This window comes from Diadema antillarum, unplaced genomic scaffold (genome assembly GCF_040938485.1).
Source record: "Diadema antillarum isolate AM-2024a unplaced genomic scaffold, OU_Dant_1.0 scf00000012, whole genome shotgun sequence".
Lineage (NCBI taxonomy): Eukaryota > Metazoa > Echinodermata > Echinoidea > Diadematoida > Diadematidae > Diadema > Diadema antillarum.
In genome coordinates this window covers 676,386-700,764 of record NW_027270901.1, presented here as the reverse complement: position 1 = coordinate 700,764, position 24,379 = coordinate 676,386, and the positions used below count along the sequence as shown (strand labels likewise).

General features: G+C 37.9%; 1 protein-coding gene across 1 annotated transcript; it reads left to right on the top strand.

Moving 5' to 3' along the window:
• The first annotated feature begins 11,845 nt into the window (after positions 1-11,845).
• LOC139720904 (CBY1-interacting BAR domain-containing protein 1-like) lies at positions 11,846-22,398 on the top strand. Its single transcript, XM_071632234.1, has 8 exons — positions 11,846-11,993; positions 12,529-12,763; positions 14,068-14,136; positions 15,250-15,351; positions 18,264-18,278; positions 19,882-19,992; positions 21,161-21,274; positions 22,147-22,398. The coding sequence occupies exons 1-8, from the start codon at positions 11,962-11,964 to the stop codon at positions 22,396-22,398; spliced, it is 930 nt and encodes a 309-aa protein (XP_071488335.1). The 5' UTR covers positions 11,846-11,961.
• The last annotated feature ends 1,981 nt before the right edge of the window (positions 22,399-24,379 follow it).

Sequence of the window (24,379 nt, the reverse complement as noted above, 5' to 3'; positions counted from 1 at the left end):
ACATCTTCACATTCATGTTACTGAATGCTTCTTTCACTGTGTTCTGTAAACAAGTTACTAGACGACTGGAACCTTCATTGCCAAATAGATTACTTTTTTTTCACTTTTTTTTAAATCTTGCAAGATGACTCCATACGACTCGATTCAGACTTTCATTTTATGTATTTCTTTCCATGATGAGCATCGTTAAGTCGTAATATGGAAACTATGAACAAATATAAGATTATATATGAATTCTAATAACTTAAATGTTAGAAATGATGCTGTGTAATAAACAATACAGCCTCCATTAACTTGACGTTTAGATTTACACGCTTTGTCCCATGCATGCAATTTAGAGAATTATTTGATTTTTTGGAATGATGCATAGTATAAATTTAATCAAGAGGGAAGTAAAGGCCAAAATTAGTGTAATCAAATTAGAAAAGAGAAGAAATTTCCCTACACAGAATGGTGCAAAGACTATGAAAATCAGCTACGAAATAAGGAAGATATGCTTCTTTTCAATTTCACACATTTCCAGAAAACAGATCTTGTCCAGTCTTTATGAACGTCCAAATGAGGGAATTGATTATGTCATTCCTTCGAAATATTTTAACACTTTTCATTTGCATGTATTTGCATATTCATATGGACTAGTCAAGAAATGTTTTCTGAAAACGTGTTACATTTCCTTATTTCTTACCAGACTTTCCTAATTTTTCCACCATTCCGTAGGGATCGAAAATTTACAATTGAATCCAAACTGTATTACATACAACAGTAGGGATCAAGATCTATGTAAACTCTGAAGTAAATTCACCTTAAAACATTAAGAAGCTCAAATAACAATTAACATTCTAAACTTACTTCTAAAATTCCTTGAATATCGATTGTCTGAAATGGATTTACATAAGTACATTTCCATACTGCATTTTGGTAGACAAAATGTTTTGACAAAAGAATATACAAATTCCTGCTTAATCTACTGATATTTAAGAATCCATCTCAACTGATGACAGGGAACCATCTCAAGAGACTGTTCAAGTGAGATGGACCACTAGTTTCTTAATTACTTTGATGTCATATTTCGTAACAAAGCACTATGTCGAAGTGAAGCAATCTGAATTTTTAACTAGAACTATCACTCATTGTGATTAATATACCCCCACCCACTGAGGGAATTAGCTCAACCAGGATTATTTTTCTTACTTTTTAATAAAGAAAAAAACTACCATGGCAATGCACTGTTCCACCTCTCAAATCAAGTGCTCAAAAAACTGAGCAAGATAAATAAACTGACGATTTCTATGGTTTTTATTAAAAATTGTGTAACCATGGCAACACAATGTTGGACATTAAGAAAAAAATGAAGTTTGCACAACTATAGGCCCTATATCATAGCCGTCATATGTGCCAAACTTCAAGCCAAATGCTAAAAGGGTGAGGGGTTTAGCTGAATCCACATCAGTGTATCATTTTCATGCAAAAATACTGTTACCATGGCAACGCATTTTCCACACTGACAAAAGATTTTTTGCACATCTAGGTAATGTAGAGGTAACATGTGCCAAATTTGAAGCCAAAATGCTCTAAACAGAGACAGTTAGGAGAATCGAAATGTTTGTATGATTTTCATTGAAAATGCACCGTTACCATGGCAACACATTGTTTGACAATGATGAAATATGAAGTTTGCATATTTCTGAACTACAATGGTTGCATATGCCAAATTTCAAGCCTAATGCTCAAAGACTGAGGGAGTTACCTGAATCCAAAATATTTTTGTATGATTTTCATTCAAACTATATTGTTACCATGGCAACACAATGATCACCAATGACGAAAGGTTAAGTTTGCACATCTACGTACCATAGTGGTCAGGTGTGCCGAATTTCAAGCTAAATGCTCAAAGACTGAGGTTGTTACATGAATCCACAATATTTTTGTATGTATTTTAGTGAAAAGATGCTGTTACCATGGCAACGCATTGATCGACACTTACGAAAGATTACGTTTACACATCTACATACCACAGTGGTCTTTTGTGCCAAATTTCTAGCTAAATGCTCGAAGACTAAAGGAAGTTAGCTGAATCCACAATATTTTTGTATGCATTTTAGTGAAAAGATGCTGTTACCATGGCAACGCATTGTTCACCATTGATGAAAGATTAAGTTTGCACATCTATATGCTAAAGTGGTTGCATGTGCCAAATGTCAAGCCAATTACTCAAAGAGTGAGGGAGTTAACTGAATCCACAATATTTTTGTATGATTTTCATTCAAAATATGCCGTTACCATGGCAACGCATTGCTCACCACTGACAAAAGATTAAGTTTCCATATCTATATACCATAGTGGTCATGTGTGCCAAATTTCAAGTCAAACGCTCTAAATTTGTTTAAGGTGCCCATCTGCGCTGAATCTATCCTTCCTAGTGGGTTCAAGCACATACTTTGGCTGGAAGACCAAAGTTTATTTCCTTATGAATAGAGAGTTTCATAAAGTGTTTAGCCACAACGTCATAATGAAAATAGCAACAAATCAGCGCTCAATAAAATGTGATGGACAATGGCTCAACAATACTGTGGGAGTGATGAAAATTAGGTAATCGTTGAATAATTACAAAAGTGTTCAGGGGAACTTAAACTTTCTTCTTTCAATTTAAATCATATCTATATGCCAACTATCTGGCATTACTTTTTTTTTTTCATTATCAACCAGACATAATATACAGAAAACAAGCCAAAGATGAACAATAAACAAATTGAAACTGGACATGTATAAAAACTTGAAATATTGTTTAAATGTTCACGTAGCAATGCAAATGCAAAAGTGAGGCACACACATACATGATAGTACCTCTAAAGGAAACATTGCGGCATTAACTTTCCTTATTGTGTTATTTTTATTTAAAAATGCACACAAAAAAAATCAAAAGGAAACTTAACTACAACCAGGGCATGACAGATATGCTTCTTGTGTGCATGGATCTGTAGCTCAATATAAATGGAAAAGTGAGGCACACATAACATAACTCAATATCCATGAGTCGAACATTATGCATGATAGTATCTTCAAAGGAAACATTGCAGCATTTTACCTGTGTTACTTTGATTTAAGAATTCACCGAAAATTAAGAAAACTTTGCTGCACATCAGGGCAAGTCAGATATGCTTCTTGTGTGCATGGGTTTGTGGCACAATGTCGAAAAATCTTACTATCATCATACACTGACGTGTTCTTGAAGTTCGTGGCTAATGCCCAGACCGAAGCCCTCACTTGGGATTGTAGCAGTACATGAATATGCCGCCACAAAATCAAAGAATGCTTCAAGCACCCAAGCATATTTGATGATGGAGACACAGTGGGCTTTAAAGAGTCTGTCAAATTCTTGCTTCCGGTCATCTCCAGCCTGGACTTAGTATGGTCTTGTCCAGGATGAGAAAATACTGGATGTACGTCTAGTCACTCCCTTATCTGACTAAGCAGGGCTGGCTGAAGGTGGCATCTCCAGCATCACTGAACTTCGCGCTTCTCGCTCATGATGTATACGTTTCAGGCGGATCAACTTGGCGTTTCCTGTTTGCTAGGGCTTTCAGGCGGGAGAATCTCCAGATCAGAAGATGCTTGGGGCTGGGGTTGGAGTCTCTGCATCAGCAATGCCATGAGCATTGGTTCCTACCTGAAAAGAGATTAAACATGTATAAGCACTACTGATATTTTGAACTAAATTTCACTTGAATCGTTTGAGCAAATGACAAAGGCTACAATTATTATCAAATAAACTTTGCATCACATAGAGGGAAGTTAAGTTCTCAGTGAGAGGGCACTCTGGAGGGAAAAAATATTAAAATATAATTTTACATATTGATCTTAAATACAATGTACTAATAACATATTTATCACATACATTTTAGTTTATGATGTACAAGTAAATATTTCTGATATATTTTGGAATATATTATTTTAAAACATTTTGTCTTATCTGGTAAGCCTCAAGCCTTGAAAAAAATTCCCAGAAATCAGATTACTTTTTGCCATCATCGGGGTGGGGCCTACTTGATATTTACATGTTCCAGACTCATAAGATATTTGATATTTGATGTACCCTACAAATCAATAAAAGTCAGCATGCATTTTTAATCCTTAATTTAATGAATTTAAAAGAAAACTGTCAAAACAATGTAGATACCCCTACACAATACTCATTGCTGAATGTTCTAAAGTTTGTTTGAGAAGAATCGCTTCAAAAACACTGATATATCAGAGAAGAAAACTTTGCATTTCTCACGACAGCATGAGAAATTCAGATTTTAAAATCCACCTGTTACTTGATGAGTACATGCAGATTCTACACGAGTCTTGCTTTGTACGATACGAAGCTCAAATATTCTTCTCTAAACATGAGCTGGTACCTAAAAGCCCAATGAAACATGTATATTGATAATTCTCAAAATTGGAAGCTCAATGATTTGATCATAAACTGATTTCAAGTCTATAAACATTAAGCATATACTGTACTTACAGGCACATAGTCATTCTGCACCAGGTACTGCTGGGCATCCCTCGGGAGCATGAGAGGTCCTCTCCCTTTCTTCTACATGGGGATGTTGGGTCTGTGAAGCATCGCTGCAAGTAGTGACATTCCACACAATTCCTATAGAATGGAACACAATACAATTTTTTTTTCAACTTTAAGTATTTCACACATTCTCTTTAACATATTAGATATGACGTATTGTATCAGCTATGAAAATCCCTAACATTCAGTTTTCGACTTATTATCAATATTAGTCTATGGAGAGCAAACTCGTACACATTCACTTTCCTGAAAGGTGTAATAGCAATGAAGCATAAACAAATGAGTAAGTTTTACTCTTACACTTTGGACAGAAATTGTTCTAGTAATTATAATCAATGCCACAAGATCTATGAGGATTGCCGGAAGGACTTACTGTCTCCATCCATGTCTTCATATCTTCTTACGACGTCTTGCAACTAAGGGTAGTTTCGCTTGGCAAGTGCAAGATTCTATTGACGTAAAATGGCCCCCATCTGTTCACCATCTCCTGCACTTTTCTCGGTACAACTGGGCAAAGTCCGCATTGATCTGAAAATAAACTCAAAAACTGTGAAATATCAGTGATAAGGAAGTGGAAAATGAAAACAGAAACGCTTGACAAAAAAAAGGAAGAAAACAAACATGCTTCGGGGGTATAAACGGTCGCCATAGCCACATTTCTAGATTTTTATGTAATTCATTATTTCTTATTGGTCTCGAGGGTTGTATTTCATGCTAGAGGAAAAAAATGAGACCGATATCTCTGATTTTTGTTTCAGATGTTATCGTTAAAATCAATTTTTAGAAATACCAGGGATGACTTGCATATCTAAACACCAAGAAGGGATAGTCCTGACAGAGTACTCCTTGGAGTACAAATTTATACAAATAACAGGTAATTTGCATTCCCTTTATCTTAAAAAAATATTAAAATTAAAAAAAGAAAAGAAAGGCCTCATAGATTGTAAAACTTTACTAAATTCTCTCACTGGTGTATGTGATGCTTAATGCATACATCTCAGCCAGAAGTGTAGATCTGTAGAATTTTTAAGTCTAGATCCTTCTACTCAAACGAAGATCACCACATTGATTATGCTACAAAGAGAAAGACTGGAGTAGAATATCTTTATCCAGGTGTGAAATCTTGTTCCACTGCACGAGTTAATCCCATACATTATTTGTTTCATACAACGCCTTCAACAATAACACTAACAGACGAACTAGTTTAAGAAAGAGTCTTGAATTCAGTGCAGAAATGGCAACCATAAGGCCTAGGTGTCCAGGCCTACTACTGAGTGGTAGTATTTTCATGGAATGCAAATCAGTAGCACATTCACATTACGTACACATGTACGCAGCCGAGTGCAAGTAGCATTGAAGTTGTTTACTCCAGTAAAATGAGTGACAGGATGCGCGCTTATACTAGTAGTAAGAGTGTTGAGTGCACACGCCAAAGTTAATTGTTTATTGTGACATCAGACTCAGTAGACCTAGTCATGCAATGGAACAGAAACTGTTTAACATGTACTAACTATTTTAATATGGGAGTCAATGGAAATTGGTGATGTCAGCCATGGCCCATGCGATAGAAGTTTTTAAAGTTCAGAGCTTGACGCCACTGCACTGGCATTGCAACATTGGCGCCCTAAACCCTGGGGCGCTCAACACACAAGGGGCTTCGTGTTCGGGCTGGTCGCAGTTCTATTTTAGCGCCCGTAGGGTCTACGTACTATTGGTGGCCTATAAACACAACGTTAAAAATAAAACCCATCTAACAGCATATGCCCTACATTTTATCACAGCGTAGGGCATGATAAGGCCTAAGTTAGAACTGTGCCTTTCTACGTAGAAATTGATAAATTAAACCTTAATTTATGCTACAAGAGTGTAGGAAGGGGTGAACTGACACTAGACGACAGTTAGGCCTACGCTACAGTACAGCGTGGCCTGTTTATGCCCATAGCTTTACCTTTCAGTCAAGACACCAACATCGTAAATCATTAGGTAGAATGAGCGCTTTATAAGAGTCCCTGTATTATTACTTGCAGTTTCACCGAGATAGAGCCCCCCCCCCCCCCCCCAACAATACTAGTATAATGTTAGCCTACATGTAACTTGTTACAATGTTTGGATATAGAATCTAGACCGGTCTAGACACATAAAGCCATGAACAGCTAGCTAACGTTAGCACTGGCGCTTCAGGGATGGACAGCGCTGTATACAGCGGCAAGGCTCACACTCGCCAAAAATGTAGTGCACATCTTGACATCTTTTATCTTTGGTTACTGAGTCCCAGAGTTATCAACCACATTCTTAAGCATTCATACAATAATATGCTCACCTTTAAGCAACTTGGTCAAGCTTCCGTCAGATCATGCCCTCGAAAAACTCCGGCCCGCATGACTTCTGCCTTCAAGACCAACTGTTCGAGTTTGCGTTTGCAAATGGTCGATGGTAGGACTGGTTCAAGTACATGTACTGTACTATAGTACATAACATAATTATTAGTATTGTGCACTGAATGTGTGTGTGTGTACCGTGTATGACTACGCTATGAGAGCATCGCATGAAGCAAAGTGACGGCCAGCGCCAATTCCGGTTTTAGGCGGTTCAAGATAGCGTCATCTGATTGGCTGAAAGTTTAAGTCTTTGTTAGATTTAGATTGCGAACAGCTTCGACACTCAACTTTTAATCGAAGCCACCTAAAATAAGTCTTAAAGACTTAAAATATTTTAAGTCGTAAGAAAGACTTAAAATTTAAGTCCTAGAAATTAAGAGAGTAAGGTGTCATCACTTTGGGCCCCCACACTTTTTCTTTTCTTTTTTTTTTTTTTTGCTTGTCAGCTGAAGAAACCCGGAAGTGGACGGGGAGAGATGAGCTGAGGACCTTTTTTTTTTTTTTTTTTTTTGCTTGTTAGCTCATGAAACCCGGAAGTGGGCCCCCACACTTTTGAAAACAGTGCGCCGGCCCTGTAGACTAAGTGTTTATAATTGTTGATTTAGCTAAGATTGAAAGAATATTACCGAGAGCCTCACACCTAACATTAATTAGACGTCTTTCCTTTCTTTCATGGAGTTAATTGTTCCTCAGATAGCAAATCAATACCTCGATCGAAACTGGAGGACCTTTATAGAGACAGAGATTAGAATAGATATACGGACGACACAAATAAAGACCCTTTGGGAGGGTGACGTAAGCGGTTTGGTGACAATTATTGTTAAGCGAAAGGGTGAGAGTTTGTTTTGTTTTGTTTTGTTTTGTTTTGTTTTGTTTTGTTTTGTTTTTTGGCAAAATCCACATGTCTATGAGGGTAAAAGTTGACGTCTTCCCAAGATATTTCTGCTGCAGTCGTTCAAGCAGAGCCTCGTTCTGAAGCAAACAAACAAAAACAAATAAATAAACAAACAAACGATGCAGAGTAATAATCTTTTCAGAAAAATGAGCCTTTTGTGTGCTCTGAGTGTTGATTAAGATAGAAAACCCCATTTCGTGGCATGTATAGGTCCTACACACTTGATAAAATCCCTTAGCACAAAAAGGAATGAATAATGTCTTACTACGAAGTACAAACTATCAAGACCGACATTGTAGTGCATTCACAAAATTTACAATATGAATCTGTATCGTCATGTTTACGGGGATACACTCTTCAAACACTGCTTCTTTAACATTCTTCCTGGTTTCTAATATTATTTTGGTACGAAGAGTTTAACTGCAACAACATATATATGTATACATTTTTTTTTCAATCAGTACCAGAGATATCTGAGATAAAAGTTGCTACAAAAAATATCCCCAAAGAAAATGATTAATCAAAGTGATGATTTTCAAATACTTCTTGTTATGCAACGAGTACAGTATCATTCACAAAATATTTTTCCTCTTTTTATTATGAAATTCTATTTTGCATTCAACTTCGTCCAGTACTGAAAATGTTTTGCTGAGCTTAAAAATTTCGTTCATAATATGTATGATTGTAAACTTGTATGTTGTAATGTATATAATATTCATTCATTTTCTGTAAAAGGGCTGTTTTAAATTTTCGTTTTTGCTGGAGAATCTGATGGTAAAAATATTTAATGGATGTATGGATGAATGAATGAATCAATGAATGAATCAATTAATCAATTAATGAATCAATCAATGAGCAAAACAACATTATCTCAACAAAATATATGATAGTATGGCTATTGGGGGTGTCTCTTATTATAAAACTCTACCTGGGATATTAGTAATACAGGAATTTCATCCAATACATGTAACGTTAGACAGCGTATCTTGGAATTAAAAAAAAAAAAAGTGATTCGAATAGACAGAAACGGGGGGAAATAGTACTATAAAATATCGGAAGTCTTGGAATCACTTTTTATTTTATTTTTATTTTTATTATTATTATTATCATTCTTTTTTTTTTCTTTTTTTTTTGACAAATCAAGGCTGGCTTTGGAACCGCTTACAATGAAACTGGTGTGTTGTGTTGCGCCCTCTCTCGTGCTACCTAGATTTGACATTCCATTGGCGAACCGCTTGCGACTTTGTTGACGGTTGCCTGGTAAACACTATTTTCCAGAATCGGTGCGTTCATGCTATTTTTCACGTTTCTTCCTTGTGAATGTAAATTTGCTGAAGTCGAATTTATTGTAATATTGTCTTATTCATTGTGTGTCTTGAAAATACTGCCCTGTGGCATAGACTGCATTGTAATAGCCGATACTGTTGGTCCTCTGGCGTAAATGACAAGGGCATACCCATACGTGGAAATTTGTGTTAGTAGACCAGAGGAATTTTTTTTACTTGTTACTTGTTAAATTACTTGTTGCAGTAATCCCATTCGCAGCTCCAAGGAAGCTATACCGGGATGTAAATCGTGTCATGTACCACTATTACTAGTATAATCGTGATGATGGGGCGCTCGTTGGACACAGACAGTGATACTGTTTCGCGTTTGGGCTGGTCGCAGTTAGATGATGTTCTACCACCCCATGTATCATTACCAGTGACTACTTCGTTCTAGAGACTGTAATCACTAGGTAGCTCATGTCTATGACTATGTCATGCTACTTTTCGTTTGAAACATGCTAAAGTGGGATTTAGTCCTACTTTAACGGGAATAGATACTGACCGACTACGCCAACGGCCTGATGCGCCTGATGCCCGCGGATTTTCCAGGAGTTCAGGTACAGGTGTATTACAAACGTTACACATCTGTGGGAAATCTCAGTCTAGTCATCAAGCATTAAGTCAAGGTCATGGGGGTCAATAGTCACCAGACAGGTTTGAATGTGTCAGTCATGTGACCACGCAGTCAGGTTAAAGTCACAGTCTGGGTCTGGTTAAGGTCGTAAAGTACAGTAGAGAGGAGGGGAAGTCAAGGGTGACTGCCCAAAAAACCCAATCCCACTGCACTGCTTCCATACATGTAAACAGAAAGACCAAAACTTTGCATGACGGTACGACTGGACACGACTAACGTTAGATATCTAAATTACATCTAGTCTAGACCCTAGCTGGTGGCCTGTAGAAAGTTTTATTAGTAGGGCCTAGTTGGGCCTAACGTTAGATTCTAGATCTAATATAGCTAGGGAACTAGATCACTTGTTTTGCCCGATTATGTAGTGTTAAAAGCGCTGTTTGTCACAACCAGGTGACAAAAATTCTAGAAATAATAATAATCAGGCAGAGTCAGAATAGAGGACGTAGCTATTTAGATGAGGGGCAAAATGATTGCAATGATTTCTTCTTGATGACTGTAATACCTCATCACTGTGGAGCTTTGCATTGTATATATATAATATCCCCATCAAACTTGAGAATTACTGTTCAGTGTTTGGTGATTTTGTTTATTGTAATGTACATCCATGTTTATCACCTGTTCCACTTCCAAGTAAAATGTACAAACTACCATGATTGTATCTAGAATTGACACCAGTTCAGAATGACCAATGACTTGAGAACCATTACATAATAGTGCTGCTTATTAGTGGGTTTTCTGCAGATGACTTGTCTGTTTTCTTGATTCAAAATTTATCTATTGACACGTACTGTAAAGTTCAAGATTAACACTGTATTTCCAATGCCCTTGGATGGCTGGTGCTGTTTTTTTTTTGTTTGTTTGTTTTGTTTGTTTGTTTTTTTTTTTTTTTTTGGGGGGGGGGTGTTTTTTTTTAACTGTCTTTTCTAATGTGGAGGGTTAGCACAATGTGTTGAGGATGATGTATGTGTATTGTGTGCCTGATGTATACTACTAATGGCAAGGGCTGATGTACAAATTGTACTAGTATAATTAATATAATGTAAGGGGTTGCTGTGATAATGGGGATGAATAGGGCCAAGACTTAGTGAAGCAAGATAAATACAGAAGAAGAGAATACCAATGTTAATTGAGTTGCACTTGGGAAGAGGGATAAGTTGAATGGGCAACTTGCACCAACCAATCAAAACCCCTGCTTCACTGAATGGATTGCAGAACGTGGTTTGACTGAAAGTGGATTTGCTGATAAGGTCTATTGTAAGATGGCTTTGGAGCTTAATTGCTTTGATTCATTTAGCTGGAGGTAGGGCTGGGGTGGGGAAGGTGTGCCAAGTTTCAATAGAAACAGAGGAATCAATTGTTCTACTGTGCCCTACTGACTGCACTGCATTGACTTCTGAATTTCTGTGACCTTATCAACGTCATCCCCTTCTTGATGCCTTCTTGTAAACCTAGATTATGAGGAGGTCAGCTTCCCTTGGGATTCGGCTTCCCTTGTGGGTACAAGATGTAGAATAAGTAATCAATACTCGAGCCTCACTCCTTTGTTTTTAATGTTACTGTTCCCATCACTCTCAGTTTCAACCATGGGATGGATACAAAATAAGCTCCCACCTTTGGTATAGAGGTAAAGGGTACAGACAACTGCTGTGTCTTGCATTTACGTAGGTTTCTATTTCTGCTGTGGGTCTATGGTGCACAAAATTTTTCAGGATATTCTGTGTTATAGTGGAAGGAAATAATATAGGGTTTTCTAAATGTTATGAATATCTTAATTCTTCTTGCTAGGCATATAATCTGTCTTTTGGAAGATGACTGTGATATGTTGCCATGTCTGTACTTTGATTTCTTAAAGGAAGAAAATTCCTGTTCATGTGTAATGTGAAATGAGTATTAATAGTTTAGAATGGCTTGTTAAAGAGTATTTAAAAACTTTTATATGATATTGTTCTGTACGTTTCTCCATTTGAAGTGGATACAAGTATTCCAGCAACCACCAAGAGAAAACACAAATAATGAATTCGCTCTGCTTTGAAAGTGTTGCCTACGTAACTATAGTTCAAAATCTTTATATAGATCTTTGCATCGGAATGTTCTATTTCTCATTTTAGCCAACAGCCATTGTGCAAGTCTGATTCTGGTAGCTGCTCCATTCAGTCACCATGGCACAACGATCAGCTGACCTCAGGGCCAGGTAGGTCACTGCATATCACACAGATGCCTCTGGCAAAATGTTTGCACCTCAAAAGTGGCCCAGGTGGCCAGCTTGTTCCTGTTTCATACCCTAACCATCTGGCCCTCTCGTGATGATGTTTCCAGATGAGCGACAAAAAGCTGAGTGTCACTTTAAAATTAGTTGATAAATTAGCATAACCCTTGTTCAACAAGAAAATGTGAATGTTTTGATATTGGATTTGGGCACTATTGTTGCCTGGAAATGCAAAATGAAATGTAAATGTGAGATAGGGTTAGCACAAAGCTAGCCGCAGTCAGGGTGAAACTTGTGAACATTTTGTGAGTGACTTCAGTCAGGCATAATCAGATGACATGATGACGAGTAGGAACAGACTCTAACATAAATAATTACTGATATGTTCAGATCACTTGTATTTGTAGTTCATGAGTTGTGCTGATGGACGAAGAAGCAGCAATGTTTGGATGTCTGTGGGAAACATCCAAACAGGGCTGCAATGCCTTTCAAAATCCTGTGTTGTCTCATCAAACCACAGGGAGGGCCAGTCCAAATTTGTACAGCAGCGAATAAACAATGTGGAGAAACACTTTGCCGAGCTCTGCCAGGATTTCTCGGCCTACACCAGGAAAATTGCCCGGGTCCGCGACAGGGGAGACCTGCTGTCCAAGTCTATTCTTACATATGCTGAGGCAGAAGCGCCCTCTACCAAGACGGGACTTACAGCCTTTGCAGAGCACATCTCATCCATTCAGGACTACAGACAAGCACAGGTACGTGTGCAGTGACATTAAAGGACAAGTTCACCTTCATACACATAAGGATTGAGAGAATGCAACAATATTAGTAGAACACATCAGTGAAAGTTTGAGGAAAATTGGACAATCGATGCAAAAATTATGAATTTTTAAAATTTTTGTGTTGGAACCGCTGGATGAGGAGACTACTAAAGCTTGTGAGTCATATGCGTACAACAGTATAAAGAAAATGTAAAAGAAAATTCAACATATTTTCACTTTTCTCGCATAATAAAAGAGCACTTGACTTGCCTCTTTCTAAAGGCAGGGGGAATAATATTACCCATAACATTTGTCGGTAACGAGTCAGGGGAATGTGTACTTTTTTCAAAAGATGGAATTTTGTGAAATTCTCTTTATATTTTCCTTATATTGTTGTACGCATGTGACATCTCAGTTATTCATACACTGCAGTAGTCTTCTCATCCAGCGGTTACTGCAAAAAAACTTCAAACATTCATAACTTTTGAACGGATTGTCTGATTTTCCTCAAACTTTCAATGATGTGTTCTACTAATATTGCTACATTCTCTCAATCCTTATGTTTATGAAGGTGAACTTGTCCTTTAAAAGATTTGGTTCAAGATTGCCAACAGCACTGCCAAGCAAAAGCTGTAAGCATGTTTGTATGAAGAGCCTAGAGTGATCATAATGCATCATGCATGTTTTAGAGTTTATCAAACGGAGCAACAATGTCACTGATCCATTGGTTTATTAGCTCCTCTCTCGGTACCAAAGCGAGTAGTTATGAGCAACTAATCAAACATTAAATATAGTATTGTTTACATGCACCAGCCAATCATCTGATTTGTCAGCTTACCAAATCTGGATTAATTTTCATTCCTCTGGTTATTGAATAGTATTTTGAACACTAAGTGTTTATGAATGATATTCAGTATCTTTCAAAAAACAGTCAAAGATCTTGCATAAAGTACAGTCAGCCTCACATAACCCAAATTTTCATCAAATCTGACTTTTCTACAAGTTCTTGCCGCAATCTAAGCAAATATTTATATGCACACATAAGTTTTGATGCTTTGTGTGTTCATGCATTTTTTTTTGTGTCTTTCCCAGAAGAGTCTACATAACGAAGTTGACTGTATAATTTTAAATCCCCCAAGGATTTTACTGGTTAAACAGACATATTGTGTTGGTATTTACAAAACCATAACATTTAACCAGACTCCTACAAATGGAAGACATTCTCTGCCAATCTTACTCAATAATTGGATGTGGGTGTTCGTGTTCCAAACATGGTCCCTTTGCTCATTCCAATGCAGGTCAGCCGACTGGAGTTCAAGGTGGTCCAGCCCCTAACGCTGTATGGCACAGCATGCAAACATGCCAAGGTAAGATAAACTGGGCCATGTCTGACGCTTGGTTTGAGTTGGGATGATCAATGCCTGCCATCAATACAGAGAACCTATCATAGATGCCATTACAAACAGGCCTACAATGAAAGCCATACTATACATCATGAAGACACTCCAAAGTCATGACTTAAAAAAAAATGGATATTGGTGATTATTTGTACACAAACTAAATGGAGATCTGCTCAACACATACATCACACAGAGTTGACAATTTCTCTTATTTTCTAAACTTTTCAGTTCAAAGCTTTTTTTGTGTGTCTGATTTTTCCCCCCAGTCTTTTAATTTCTCTGATTTAATTTTTCTTTACATATTTTACACCAGCAGAAGCATATCATGTATCAATAACACAATCTAAAGTTTTGAATACCTTTGCTTGTAACTTCTCAGTACTGTCTAGCTAGAGTTCACTGTTACCAGATGGTAATCATATATCAATCATGAGCCATTGGTTGTTGGGTTATATGATACAAGGCCCTGACCATCTTAGTACCAAAATGAGTCATATGCCATTGAACATTGTATTATAATTTGCTCCTCTTCTACCAGTTATGGACTCAAAATAGTTTTGAAAATGTGTGCACTTATTCTGAAATCAGTGGTAAAAAAGTGCCACATAGATCTGTCCAAATTGGGTATTGCTAAGATATTCTTAAAGATCAAGCCTTTCACTCTCAAACTAATATTGACATGATATTACTTGTGAATTGAAAAGCACATGTCAAAAGGCAAGTTCAAATTCTGAAATCTTAGTGATCATTGATAATGTTCAATTTGATTTCATTCTTCACAGTAAAAGAAAGTAGTGTTAGAGTGGAATTGATGAATCACATTTTTAGCAAAATGTTATAGTGTTGTCCTTGATTTGCTCCAGAATTTAATGAGAAATATAAAGTTTAGAATATTAGAGCCATGTCAGCTAGCATTGTGGTGTGTAATGTCTTGACACCTGTAGATTTATGTGATTTTATGAGTGTGCTGTGATCAACAATGTCTGATTGATTCGTTAAGTCAAGTGTACAACAGTACCAAACGCATTGAACAATTTTTTCCTGTTGGCTTGAAATGGGATTATTTCTATTCTACCCCAGGATGATTTAAAGAGCAGCTTTGCAGCTCGAGAAAAGGAAATTAATCAGCAGAAAAAGCTGGACAAGGTGAAACAGAAGGCTCCAGCAGACCGACAGCAAATAGTAAGTCCTTAGAACTGCATTAAGAAATGGTTACCTGGTACTCCTTTTTGTCAAGTTTGTGTTTAGATAAGATATTTCTTGTTGTTAAAGCTATTTTAGGTACAGGTGCATAGATTATTGCTAAGTTTTGCAACAGCCAATTTTCTTTTGATGTATGATTATGTATGTATGTCACCTTACTTGTCTGAGTAGATTTTTTAGATGTTTCTTCTTTCATTTGATTTCTGTTTTCTATAATTTTGCAAGTACTTATTTACATGTAGTGTACGTTAGAAAAATACTCTCGATAGATGTACCAATTTGTCCTGAGCTCTGTGCTGTAACGACACTGCAAACACTGACTGTCTTCTTTTGGTTCTATCGAGTATGATGTGTTTGATGATGTAGCACCACTTATTGGAAACTGTGGAAAGGCAGAGACTGAGTGCACATAGAATGCACGTAGCACACCCTTTTGAGATTTTGTTGATGCTGCATTTTCTTTTTATTGTGTGTGTTTCTACAGTGCAGAGGTAACGGTCAGGTATGAAGATGATTTCTTTGCCCCACTCATTTATCTGTCGTATGTCAGCAAGTGAAGCACAAATAATCGTCCATGAAGGAATGTAAACAACAGAATGAAATGTGTTAGTGTATTTGCAATACTTGGGAGTGTTTCACCCCTGAAATATCATCTGCATGAGTCGCATGCTGGATGCGTGTGTCATTAAATACATTAGGTGTATGATGATGAAAAAGCAGAGACTCAAGTTCCCATTTCAACAAACATGGTGTTTTGTTTCTGATGGAATCATTCCCCTTGGAGGTTTTAGTCCTCTACTACAAGCCGCTCCCTTCAAACAACAGCAGCAGCAGCAACAACAACAACAAGAACAACAAGAACAACAATAACAACAACAGCAGCAACAACAACATCAACAAACAACAACAACAAACAAACAAACAAACAATTGTGACCCGCGACAACGGTTTCAGGCAAAAGTCGGGCATTTTGAAAATTCATTTTCTCACTGAATCACATTGCCCATTTCCTAAGCTTTGCATTGATATAAAACACTTGTATTCTTCGGCACCATAAGTGGGCATAGAAAGCGAAATAAAATGCACTTTTTAAGTGGTTAGGGTTAGGGTTAGGGTTGGGGTTAGGGTTACGGTTAGGGTTAGGGTTAGGGTTAGGGTTTGATGGTTAGGGTTAGGATTAGGATTAGGGTTAGGTTTAGGGATAGGGTCCCCGATAAATTTTTAGTTTCCCCAATCTGTGCCGTCTAAAAAAAAAAACGCTTCCCGGGCACCCTTCCTCGGAGCTCAGCGTATGGAGCCGAAACACAATGCGGTTCGCTCGGGTTCGTTTTACCAGTACGTCTTTCAAGATGGCGGATACGATAATTGCACGTATGGTGTACATGTGTATGGTGCACGCATTACGCAATGGCGACATCCACACGCCATGATCTGGTCCATGTAACAGGAGGGGGTGGCGAATCCACACATTTACAAATCGCGTTTTCATTGTTGTTGATTTGACTTTATCATTGACGACCCTTTTGAAGGCAGAAAAATGTCAGAGCTGGCAAGGGTCACGCTTCCTTTTTGATTTGTTTTTACAAGCCGTGCATATGTTGCCTTGATCGGTGGTGTTGATTATATCAAAACAAACAAACAAACACGTACGACTCGTTAGTTTGGTGCGATCTTGATGTGTAGTATTTCAATATAAGAGGTTACATGTGACCTCTCCTTTCCTCTCATCATCCTTCCCTTGAGTCAGTCTGCTGTCACAATTTTTACTACATGTACAAGTAGACTTTTTTTTTTCTTTTTACACGATTATGTCGTGCTACATGATTTTTTGTTTCACTTCCGTTGTCGAACATTGCGGTAGAATAGTTTGGAAAGAAAGCCAAACGAAGAGCACGCACTACAGAGCGAGCGTATAAACCACTATAACAAGAACAATGGAGCATGTACATTGTAATCATGCACGCGTGGACAAAGCATTCCCAAAACGCTGCAACTGGTGTCTCCGAAAGCCGAATTATGTAAATGTGTGCGACGCACCAGCCAATCGCATGCGAGACCCTGCGCCGTAGCAACGCTGGGGATATTGGCGCGGCGTTCGAAAGAAGCTCGAAACTGACGAGTGCGATTCAACATAGGGTGCTTAAAATTCCATTTTCGATAGGAAAGACGTAGTCTTATGCTATGAAATTTAGTGTAGATGTAGAAAACATATCAAAGATTCGATTTCTGCAAAAAACCCAAATCGACAAAAATTATGGTAAAAATCTTTGTGCCCCGCCTAGGAGGGAATTTGCTCTTGCGACTTTTGCCTGAAACCGTTGTCGCGGGTCACAATTTTAAAAAAAGCTCCCAACACAAGAATAAGAAAAGAAGAAGCTTGTAATACTTGGAACACTGGAATGAAAATGACAGCACCAATATGTTATACCAATAACATATATTCATATTAAATTCATTGTTGTACATTTGCTCATTGATATATGATGCTGATAATACAAACATACCGTACTATAAACAATACTTACTGTCTCATATTGTCTCATATATTCACTGATTACAAGCAAGTGCATGCTAATGAGATGAGCTGCTATTTGCAATGCCTTCGGGCTGTCTCAAACAAAAGTGGCCACATAGTGATTTATATGAAGACATCATTACTTAGGTTCATCAGAATGTTCAGTACATGGACACGAGCTGAGAGTGTGGAAAACTTAAGAATCTGAGATGGACTTGTGATGTAGGGAAGTGGAGGATATTTTAAGCATGCAAGTTAAAAGGAAAGAAAATCTGATTTTTTTTTCGATTTTTTTTTCAAACTTCCATTCACAATTAGAGAGACAGATTGGCGTAAAATGAACTGTCTAATCACATAATTATATCCTGATGCCAAGCGTCACATAGGAGAAGTGACTTTGAGGGAAATGAAATGTGAGATGCATGGAAATATCACTGGCATGCAGCTGTTTGTGTGAGATCATATGCTGCTGTGATTCATTTCTACAGGGCTGCCAACTCTCACGCATTGAGCGTGAGACTCACGCAATTCAACCAATTTTGGCTGTCTCACTCTGATAAACGAAATCTCACGCTAAGCCCCCAAAATGGAATGCACATGACTACAAAAATAAATATATCTCTAAATTCTCTGATATTCCGAATATCGATATGCCAAAGCCCAAAATTTCGAGATTTTCCCGCGCGGGTGTACTGGGCTTAACCAATAATAATCGTTTTCGGTTCACGCGCAAAGACGAGCTATTGGATTACGATTGGTTTCTACCTATACCACGTGAGCGTAGCTTGTACTTTTGGCAAATTACAGTACATGTATGGCTATGACGTGTGCTTTACATCGCTTTACATACACTGACTGTGTACGTAGTAGGCCTACGTATGTACGTACATACGTACGGCCGCACAGCAGGCCGCCAGGTGCTGGCCAGGAGGTCGCTCCACTCCCTCGCAGTGTCTCACGCCAAACTCTCACTCAAGGTTGGCAGCCCTGTTTCTACCATGTCTAGTTATCAGTGCTGATCCGTGCATTAATATGGAAATGTTTTGTGAATACTGTCCACACAGATTGCCTTTCAGACCAGTCTGTATATAAAGTAATACATTACCTAATGATAATGGCAAGCCAACTCATAATAGAAAGACACTGACATTGGAAATGCAATATCAACTGAAAGGCTTGACTCCTGCAGAATAATTGTGGAATATATGTTCTAGGGAGATGTGATGAATTGAGACGAATGTTTATACTAGGGGTACTAGATACAAATGCAAGAGAAGTTGAAAATCAAGATCATTTTGCCAGCTACAAGCACTTTGCTGGGTATGAAAAGTTACAACTTGTAAATCCCATCTTACATCTCTGTCATTTCACACAACATGCTTTACTGACATATTGTGTGCTTTGCTTAAATCAGCTAATGTATATGTTTTTTTATTTTGCAAGTCAAATAATATACATACTGGGTACATGAAATGAATAACTTGCAAAGGTATTACCTCATTATATCAACACCAAAGTGGGAAATCACTACCTTTTCTCTGTAAAATGGAAAATGTAACTTATCTCATTTATGAATTCAACCGGTGTACATGCAAAGGTAAGAACCATTATTTATGAAGACTATTTCTGGATCTCAAACTAGGGTGGGGGGGGGGGGGGGGGACAAAACAAAACAAAACAAAGAGAAGCTAGATTGTGATTTAATGATGACTTCTGAGGGGAAATGCAATGAGCAATATATTGTAATGCTACCAGAAGACACTTCATTTTCCGGAAAGGGCATGTAAGGAAATGTAATAAACCTTTAAGATTTCATCACTAAACCCAGATGCACTGCATATACTATTTATTAATGTCTTTAAAACTCATTCCTAACTCACTCTGCCATCTGGGTATTGTAAGTTTGTCTGCTACTTTGAGAGTACTACTGCTATCCATGCAAACAATGACTCCTGTTTGACATTATTTGCAAAAATTTTTGTCATGGCCTTCAGTCCCAAGCGGAGTCCAAACTTCAGAAGGCCACGGTAGATGCATCAAGGAGCAACAAGGCCCTGGAGGATCAGATGGATGCCTTTGAGAGGAAGAGACTCCAGGATATCAAGGTCTGTGGGTTTCAAGCAGGTCTTTGTTGGTTGTCATGGTTACTATGGTTATGAAGATTACCATCACAATGGTGCCAGAAGGAGTTCTGAGTGTCCCATTTTAGAGGTTTAGCTGAGTTGCATGTGTATCGAGAAATCATTAGAGACTTGTTCTAAAAAGCTGCTTGTGCAGTCTATATTGATCCATATAAACGTAGATTCTAGTAAGTCAGCCGTATGCTGACAAAACCACCAAATCATGGTGAAAAACTCATATTCTATGAAAGCTTGCAGGTAAAGTGTTTTGTTTGTTTCTTTTCTTTATTTTGCGATATAATTTACACGTCTTGCCTAATTCAGGACACATACATGTTCATGGCTGTGGAAGTTCTGCATGTGATATTTCATTCAGGCACAAAGTAATTACTATGAAAACAATAGAACATTGTTAATGATGCACTAAGAAAGAAGAAATTACATGCAATATGCAAAGTAGGGGGTGCTAGGTGATTTTTTTTTCTATTTCATGTTCTTTTGCTCATGAAAATGTAAACTTGCAGCATTGATAAAGAATCAACATTTATGTTGTATTTTGCTTATGGCAAAAAACAGAGTACACCATTTGTAGCTCTGTGATTATGATTACTGTATACGCTATATATTTCGCGGGGGTTTCATTTTCGCGAATTTCGCGAGTCGGGAGCTATTCACGAAATTAACAACACGCGAAAATATTACCTTCCAAAATGAATCCCTTGCCTTGATGATACGAACATTTCAGTACTAGTATACCATGTCACGGCTTACCGTACAGACCATACTGGCTAAGCTTGTTTACGCACGTCCACGTCTACTTATGAATACTGTAGAGAGCCAATCCATTATCGCAAGGGGACCATTCGTCAAAAATCTAGCGTGATGGACTTAACCACTTCAAAAATGTTGAATTCTAACTTACTAGTTCGCAGAGTTTGGTAAGTTTTTTTCATGCAGTGTATAACTACAATAGTATCATTCTTATTTGCTAGTAAGTGGAAAATTCACACTTTCTTTTTCACTTCATATTTTCTCTGGTCCCCCAATCGCGAATTTAACCACTCGCGAAAATGTGTGACAGCGGCAATTCGCGAAAATTTATGTACGCGAAAATTATAGCGTATACAGTATCTGTCTTTGCCCTAATTTTCAGAGCATACTGTCGGAGTTTGTCAAGATTGAGATGCTGTTCCATGCCAAGTGTCTGGAAACGTACACAGAGGCCTACCAGTCACTGCAGTCCATCAGTGATGAGGATGATTTGGAGGTAGGAAACAGACAGAATTGTGGGTAGTGACATCACCTCTTTGATCTGTGCACACTACACAGAACACTCTGGAAGAATGCAAACTTTGTAAAATATGTAGTCTGATTGATATTGGAGTTTAAACAACCTTTTATCTCTTTTATTTATTCGCATCAAAGTGAGGTTTGTGTTCGTTGGTGTGATTTTCCTAAACTATTTTCATATTTCTGTCCCCTCCTTACCACAGTTTTTTTCTCATTGTTTTCTAGCTTATGTTCCATCTGTTTATATATACTTTTCAAGTCAATATCACTACCACTCTTCATGTATGATGTGTTGATGCTGCTACCTTCACAGGAGAGCCTGTTTTCCCTATATCTCTTTTTGTTGTTGTTATTCTGGAGCTTTTGTTGTTGTTGTTGAAAGGAGGCTTGTTGCGATGACCTCAGTTGTAAATGATGTCCGCACCCGTTTCACACAGCTACATGAGGGATTATGAATCTCTTGAAGCATGATGGTATATGAAATCTTTCGAGCTAAGCTGCCTCTTATTCCCTCTTCAGGTGATGTGCCATCTATCATGTCACCTGCTGTGAATATTCCAGCATGTCTTTTGCCTGCTCTGATTATCTTAGGGTGTTTCTTTCATATTGTATAGCTATCTCTCTTCATACTGATACTTTCAACGAACAGTTGGCAAGAGTCCTTCATTGTGTGTTTTTATAAGTTTGTTTTGTCTAATATGTAAGTGAAGTGAAGAAAATAAATTTTCATGTTAGTGAAACAACTGCAAAGGAAGATGTCATAGATGACTATGGCCAAGCTCTGCCCATTAGATATGTGAAAGAATACTCTTTAGTCAATGTGTTCTTTTATCTACTCATGTCCAACAGGAATTCAGGAATTCCCTACGCCCATTTAGTGCTGCTGACAGCACATCTCGGCAGAGCCTCCTCCGACATGACTCCAAGGCATCCCTCAACTCAACTGGTGCCAGCTCTTACCCCTCCACCAACAATCGGCGGAAGCAGGGCAAGCAGCAGCTCCAGTACTCGGAGGAAGATGAGGATGATGAGGAGGACGAGGACGAGGATGACGATGAGGATGACGACGAAAGCGAAGACTATGTTGTGGAAGATTATTGAGTTGGGACCTGCATCTCTGAGGTCCTTTTTGCTGCACTTCATGCGCTGGAAGATTACCTCTTTATAGATCCACATGAAGGCTGTTGTGATGTAATAACAAAGTCTTGAGGAACATCTTCTGACAGAGATAACCGTGTGCAAGGTGGTCAGGACGTTTTTCAGAAGCCATGCAAAGATTTGTTTAAGATGTTGAAAGACTCAAGACTGTGACCAAACTCAGAAACAAAGACAACTTCTTCACTCAAGAGGGGACAGTTTGTATTGTTGGTTCCAGATAAATCTGGACTGATTGATCATGAAAGATGTTATCGTGAGTGTCTTTTTTTTTCTTTGCAGGAGATAGGACGGAAAAACAAAACACAGCTTGCTGTGCAACAGCTGTTGTTCCCCAGTGTCAACTGCATACTTTTGTGTGAGATCTGCTGTATGACCTTGATTTGTTGACGTGTAAGTAATGAATGCCATGGGAAAGTGGAAATGTTTGATATCAGGGAAATTGTAGCATGGATGCATAGTCAGTGTTTACCAGTGTATTCTAAAGTCATCTGTTGTTCAGCTAGTCTTGGTTTCCTCACCCAGTGAATTTAGGAACTGTGGAGATAAGTATGTACACATGATCAAAGGATACTGTGCAACCAGCATACACATTCATGCTTGATCTGTACATTTAGAGTCAAATCAGACCGATATTTACTTTTCAAGCAGGCTGCAGATGTAGCATGGGTTAATGTACACCAAATTGCAGGTTGGGTCGTTTGCAGTAGAATGTAAGTACAACATCTATGAAATGTTTCAAAATTGCAGATGGAGAAGGATAGTGATGTTCAATTTTCCCAGATGGCTGAATGGAAAACAGAATGGCTTTAAAAGCTATGAAAGAAATGTAGACTATAGACCATTTTGTGCTTGTCATTGTAAATGACAGTAGAGAAATGATATAGGCTCATTCACACACATGAAACTATACCCGTTTTTGGATCGCAATGCAAATTGATAAGTGATATATTCACTGCCATTTTCGCAATAGCAAATGAAAATTCACTTGGCATCAAGCGAAGCACTTTTAATCTCTGAAAAGTGCAGTGAGTCAGATCATGGGATTGAAATAAAACAACCCCCCCCCCCCAACTTAATCTTTATTTGTGTGCTGTTCACATACACTGCACAAGATGAACAGATTGTTTACATTATGAGGTGGAGCACAATGATAAGTAATTTTTATATGTGTCCGCACACAAATATTATAAGTTTTGCTTTGCAATTTCACATTTCAAATGCGTACCGATACATTCTTAAAAACCCTTATTTTGAGGGGCTTGTGTGAATGGGCGCTTTTTGCCTCCTTATCCCATGCTCCTGTCTTTGAGCCTGCGGTGAGGTATGATTTTGCGTACTTCATCTACCAAGAAAAGTGCTCAAATCCTGCTGTGTTTGCAACTTTCTATATTCTGCCAAATTGTGGATTGTTCGTAAAATCTTTTCATTGTTAATGCATCCTCATTCAGCTTTTCACCTTGGAATATGGTTTGCCTTAGTCTTAATGGAAGAGAACGGGAATATGCTAAAACTATATATATTACAATGAATGCATCAGTACTTATAGTATTTCTATTACTGTAATTATAAGCAATTGTATTCTCTTGTGTATATTATACTAGTAGTACCAGGTATGTGCTATTTGCTACCTGATTTAGGCAAGGTCAATGGAAGAAGGCATACATGTTAAGCTTCAGATGATACTGTAAGATGTGCTAAAGCTTGCCATTTTATAGTCAGATGATTGCTAATTTATTGATCTGCACTCAAAAAATTTGCCCAATGCTCTTGGTACCAAGTAGCACTCTGTGGCTGGTTCCATGATATGATAGTCCTGGTCTGATTAAGCCTTTTTTTTCCCCCTATTATTTCACAAGGCTTACTGTTTTTTGTTTTCAATTACTAGTGTAGGATTTGTTCCATTCTAACCCATATGCGACGGTCA

Excerpts from the sequence above, each read along its gene's own strand:
- LOC139720904 (XM_071632234.1), top strand. The coding sequence starts at position 11,962 with ATGGCACAACGATCAGCTGACCTCAGGGCCAG. Across the intron at positions 11,994-12,528 it reads TCAGCTGACCTCAGGGCCAG|GGAGGGCCAGTCCAAATTTG; the intron begins GTAGGTCACTGC and ends ATCAAACCACAG. Across the intron at positions 19,993-21,160 it reads AGAGACTCCAGGATATCAAG|AGCATACTGTCGGAGTTTGT; the intron begins GTCTGTGGGTTT and ends CCTAATTTTCAG.